Source organism: Macadamia integrifolia, chromosome 10, assembly GCF_013358625.1.
Source record: "Macadamia integrifolia cultivar HAES 741 chromosome 10, SCU_Mint_v3, whole genome shotgun sequence".
Taxonomy (NCBI): domain Eukaryota; kingdom Viridiplantae; phylum Streptophyta; class Magnoliopsida; order Proteales; family Proteaceae; genus Macadamia; species Macadamia integrifolia.
Window position 1 is genome coordinate 16208407 of NC_056566.1, and position 6200 is coordinate 16214606.

The 6200-nt window shown below is 34.5% G+C and overlaps 1 protein-coding gene across 1 annotated transcript; it reads left to right on the plus strand.

The window, feature by feature from the left end:
* The first annotated feature begins 219 nt into the window (after positions 1 to 219).
* LOC122092130 (two-component response regulator-like APRR7) lies at positions 220 to 5885 on the plus strand. The gene is made up of 5 exons (XM_042662453.1): positions 220 to 555; positions 3403 to 4179; positions 4338 to 4520; positions 5020 to 5145; positions 5475 to 5885. Exons 1-5 carry the CDS (start codon positions 505 to 507, stop codon positions 5577 to 5579), a joined length of 1242 nt encoding a protein of 413 aa, XP_042518387.1. The 5' UTR covers positions 220 to 504; the 3' UTR covers positions 5580 to 5885.
* Positions 5886 to 6200: the final 315 nt, after the last annotated feature.

Here is a 6200-nt window from a genome sequence, read left to right on the forward strand (position 1 = left end):
ATTATTGGTGCTTTCACATGTACTTCCATTGGTCGTTATGCTAATGCAGAAGCCATGCTGCCTTTTATGGAGCCTTCTCCCAGAAAGGAAATTTTAACTCAAAGGTCCCGCGTTAAGCTCGGAATTTACAGGCTGACGGCGAAGTATGGTAAGTCAAAATCCTATATAAAACAGCCTAACCCTTCCATTATCTTCGCTAACGTCCCAAAAACTATTTGAAACAAAAAAGAAAAAAAATAAAAAATAAAAAAACACCATTCGTCTTCTTCTTCTTTGTTCTTTTGTTCTCCTCTCTCTCTCTTTGATCCTTTCTTTGATTCTCTGATAGTGTTATTCTTCTGTGCTTTTGGTTTGAGCCAGGGATTTGGAGCTGTAGCTTATATATATTTAGAGTTTGATAGGCACATCCCTGTTCTTGAACTACTTGCTTATATAGGAATTGAGAGCTTGGAGTTTTGCAAATTCTTCCGATAAACGTTGACGAAGAAGAAGACGACCACGACGATGTTACAAGATATCATCCATCCACCAGAACAACATCAACAACTTCCCATCGTAAACTTCCAAACCTTTCCACTTTGTTGCTTCTAACCATGCATGGTTTTTAGTTTTGGGATTTTCCTTCTTAGAAAAGAAGAAAAATAAAAATAAAAAATAATGTAATTCTTTCTTTCTTTCTTTCTTTCTTTTGGGAGGAGGTTGAGCATCCGGCTAGCTTCTTTGGAGCTAGCAACTTAGACAATGGAGAGGTTGAAGAAACATTTCCAAGGGAGGAGGAGAGGGACACAGACACAGTGTTAGGCACAACGCTCGACATGCCAGCTTTTAACCCTTTTTTTTTTAATAGAAAAAACCCATTCCTCTCTCCTTGGTGTATGTTCAAGACCAACCAAGTTCTTGAATTTCAGAGAATTCAGTTTGCATGTTTCATATGAATTTTGCTTCAACTCATAGGATAAATTCTTACACTGATCCATAAATATGGTTTTAAATTTCTTTGGAATATATCCATATTTTTCAAGAATATTTCTTGTAAAACCAAATAAACTAGCCCCTGGAATGCAAATGCTAAAGATGCATTTTAGAGCTAAAGTCATTAGAACAAGAAATAACAGAGTAATATTTTTCTTCTTCTTGATCCTCATATGAGACAGTCTTTCAAAAAAGATATGAGCTATAAAGCAAATCACTTGGGATTAAAGTGTAATCCCTTCACTTTCATATGTGCCCATTTTTTTCACAAGATATTCCAAAGAGAATTACAAAAGGTGAACACTATTTGCACACATAATCAAATTGGACAAGTAGGAGCTGAGTCTAGTGAACTCATTACGTACAAATGATCCGACTTAGTTGCAAACCATTAACTAGGTTTATATTTATACTTGTTTAGTTAAAGGCTCTTGGCATTACCTACCAAAGGTTATTTCCTTAGGAGTTGGTTTGTCATTCTCTCAAGGCACTATCATAGCACTCATAGTGTCTAATCTCAATTGTCTTTGATTATGATGAAAGTTTATTCATACAACCTATGAAGGAAGGAAGCTTTCGTGTACTCCAATTTGATTTCTATAGAAAATATGGCTTTTAAAATTTCTCTTTCAAGCTTCCAATTATGATCATCTTATTAAATTTTACCAATAAAGATTTCCAAAGCATTGCACGTGTTATTTTATGTAAAGGTTTAAAAATCCTTTAAATTCTAAATTTTTTTCTTTAGCTTTAATTTTTTGGAATTATTTTCTTAACAAGAGCAAACACATAACGTCCACCCCTTTCTTCCTATTGCATTGTTTTGCTGTTACTAATAGATTCCTAACTTCCTTAAAATCTCACATGGTGTGTTGGGTACATCTTTTACCTTAGTGTAATGTATTTGTCAAAAATATGCACGAATCCGACCATCCTACTTAGAAGAATTTTTGCCTTTTAACTTTCTTGTGGCGACCACAACTCCCTCTCCCCCACCCCCAAATTAAAAGAAAAAAAAAAAAAAAAAAGCTTTTTGTCGAGTAAGTTAGGATGTCTACATGAAGTTTCTTTTTCAATATCTTTTTCGTAAAGTTGTTAAACTGTTAATAGTCTTAGTTATTCCTTCTAAGTGCCTATTGAAGGAATGGGGTTCTATGTACCAAATGACTTTAGTCCTATCTGTGAAAGCCAAAGTAAGTTTTAGCTCAATAACAGGATTGCATAGTATAATCTAAGCATGATATGAAACATGTCAAATACCACATTATCAATAATTGAGCCTATCTCTTTTAGATGGATGGTTTTGATATGCCACGTCATCTGTCTATGTGGCTACATAACCACCTGGCTGGACATGATAGGCCGGTGTTGTTGTGGTCAGAAGAAGTGATCAAATCTCACATTCTTATACTCTTGGTCACTATCATTGTTGTCATCTTCCAAAGCTTATTCCATTATCACCTGTTTGGGTTTATTCCAGTAATCATTTTCCACTAATTCTTGCTTATCTGAAGAGACATAACTAGGGGAAACAACTTTGGCCCATTAAGCCCGAGCCCAACCCATGGGCCTGGGCTGAGGCATTGGGTTTATCTCGGCCCGCTCCTAGCCCAGCCCTAACGATATAATTAAATTTGTAAATATCATATATGTATAGATTTATGCATTATTAAGGCCATGAATTAAGTATTATATTTAAATTTAATATATTAAATATATAAATATTGAGGTAAAATTTATTTTTCCTGAAATGGACCCAAGCCCAACCCGGCTTGAGCCCGGCAAGGCCAGACCTAGGAAGAGGTACCCTAGGTCTGGCCAGTCTTGGTTCAAAATATGAAAACTTGGCTGTAGGTATACATTTTCGTAATAGATTCTGCGTCTAAAGTGCATCATGTAGCAAGAATATAAAGAGTAATGCGTTCTAGACCCAGAATCTATTCCAAGAATGCATGACTGGAACACAACCTTCAATACTTAGAAATTTCGAACACCACCAAGTTGAATATACTGGATGACTCATGAGTTCAAATCCGAGTCAAACTTACTTTAGACTAATACAGCTTTGGAACCTAGTACCAAGCTTTCCTCTAACTATTCTTTAGACTACCTTGACTGAATTATGACCAAACCTTATTGATAATGGATGTTATCCTTATATCTAGTCTACTTTTGATTGTGTTTGTTCTTTTGTACTCTTCATTGTTGACAACTGAGTGAAATAAAAGGCATTGCTTTAAGTACCATCATTAAAAGAAAACATCCTCAAGAAATATTCCAATAATTAAATTGGAGTATTAATTTGTTCTTTTAAAACATTCCAATTAATATTCTTGGCTCCATGATTGTTTGTTAAAGTAAAACCTTTAATGATTCTTAAAGAGTACTTCATGATCTGATTAAGGTTTTTTAATTGTGTTTTTGTATCAGAAGGATATTGCGAGCCCAATAAGCACTAATCAACTATTTGAACTTTGTGGTCAAGAATTATTCCCCGAGACACTACAAAATTCTGAGGTCTCTTCCTGCTCAAACTGTTGCTATGAAGAGAACTCTTACACTACTAATCTCTCCTTCTCTTCCTTCTCTTCATTCCCTTCTGATAGAGGAAAGTCCAATAACAATAACAACAGTAACACCAACAGTAGTAGTACCTTAACCCCTACCAACACAAACAATAATCTCTCCATCATCTTTGACTGTAGTCAAGATGAGAATGAGAATGATAATGATATCTCTGCCTCCATAGATTTTTCTCCACAATCCACATTTTCAAATGTCCCTCCACAGCTGTTACCAACACAACAGGATCAGTTAGATCTCTCTTCACTGCAATGTCAAATTCCAATAACAGATGTTGGTAATGGGTTCTCATCTTACTGTACTCCTGACTCAGTTGTTCCTCTTAAGGGACCTCCATTACCATCTGTTTTTGTTGAAGATGATTGCTTATCCCCATTACCTTCTTATGTACGTTTGGACCCATCTTCTCCTTCATGTTCTTTCCTTGATCCAACAAATTTTGGACCTTTCTTGCCTGGAAATTTGAGCACAGCAAGAATACCTACAGATGCATCTGGAGTTTTTGCAGGAAATATTCTTATGGACACTGATTTGCAGCCACAAGAATTGGACTTTCAAGGTGATAACTGTGGAGTTTATGGCTCTGACCCATTACAACAGGTTTACAGCTCTGGAGATATTCAGGTACATCTAAGCCAAAGAATTATTATTAGCTAGGACTTGCTTCATAATGATTTTGCATTGATTCTTCTTTACCATTATTAATGGAAAGTAATTTATTTATTTATTTATTTTTATTATTATATATTTTTTTAAACCTGCCCTTTTGTCCCATTCAAAAGGCTCTTCATAATGATAGCTCCCAACTGGTCAATGGTGGTGGGACTTCTACTTTATCATCAGAAATCTCCACTTTGGAGGAATCCACCTACAAAGTTGGAAAACTCTCTGTCGAAGAAAGGAAGGAGAAGATCCATAGATACATGAAGAAGAGAAATGAGAGGAACTTCAGTAAGAAAATCAAGGTCTCTCTCTCTCTCATAAAGTTCATTATTTTTAATTTTCCTCACTGATATTCCATGCAGTAGTGATGGGTGACCAATCATAATAGTTTAGTTGGGGTATATGTTGTCTTGTATTCCATCACTTGCATTTTTTTTTTTAATGGTTAACACTATTTTTCTACAAATTTGTAGCAACGTTTTTTTGTTTTTTTTTTTTTTTATGGTTTCATTATTTAATGAATCTGTGAGAAGTAAGACGGCAAGTAACCCTATTTGCGATTGATAGAAAAGTAGATCTCATCTCATGGTGGACATAGGAAATCTTGCTGAACTTTGTAAATCCTTTTGTGTTTTGTAATTTTTTGTTTGCGATTTCTAATATTTTCTGCATCGTTATAGATTGATTCTCGTTTTCTACACTGAGCATGGTTTTTAATCAAATTATGATACAGCAAAAACTAACAACTGAATACCAAACAAAACATCTTCTTTAACTCCTCATATTGACATGTGAATGCAGTATGCATGTCGCAAGACTCTTGCGGATAGCCGTCCTCGTGTTAGAGGAAGATTTGCAAAGAATGATGATTTTGGAGAGGCTGCAAGACCCAGTTGCAGCAATCATGAAGATGAAGATGATGAAGAAGTAAGATCTATTCCCTCTATGATCGTTAGCATGCATTCTTTCCTACAACCATAATTGTAACTATAGAGTTCTAGAGTTACTTGGTTATCTATTGATAGAAAAAGAAATTATGTCTAAGATTGTGCGTGGTACGCATTCTCGGAATAGATTCTATGTCTAAAATGCATTCTAAAGCAATAAAATAAAGAAGATCAATTAGGTGTCAAAATGCGTTCTAGATCCAAAATCTATTACAAAAATGCATACCAAGCACGGCCTAGAATTTCCTACATATCTTTATCAACACTTGTTTGTATTAATTTCTTCTTTTGAAAATTTTGTATCCATAGGTGGCAATGAAAGAGGAGGAACTGGTTGACCATTCTGATATTTTTGCTCATATCAGTGGAGTGAATTCCTTCAAGTGCAACTTTCCAATTCAATCCTGGATATGAAGAAGATTGATCATCATCTTCACGGTGAGATCGTGTGGGGTACAATTTTGCAAGATCCCCTCATCTCAATGGAGCTGATGATTGCTCCGTTCGATTACAATAAAATGCGATGGGTGGATCATTGTTATTTCTATATAATAATAATTCAGATTTTATATATTAAGGAAACACCATTTTTATTTTATTTTGTAGATATTGTTCTCATTTCCATTAACTTTTTTGGTGAAAAATTCCATTCTCATGAACATTTAAGGGTATATGCCTGTGTAAAGCTAGGGTACAAAGCAAACCCTCCTATTTTTTTTTTTTTCCATCTTTAAAGGTACTAGGAAAATAAATTTTCACATATTTGTGAGAAATTCTCCCTCGGGTTAAACTCTGAATTATCATCTTCATTTGATGATCAATTTTTATTTGAACAAGAAAATTAGGCTACGTTTTGGTTGCAAGGGAAATTATAGGGATGGGGAATGAAAATTTCTAAAGCTTAAAAAAAAAAAACTTTTGTAATTATTACCTTATGTGATTGTATAAATTATTTAAATTTCTTCCATATTTAGTAATGAAACATTTTATACATAATTTTTATTTTACTTTTTAGACCAAAGGGATTTGGATGCA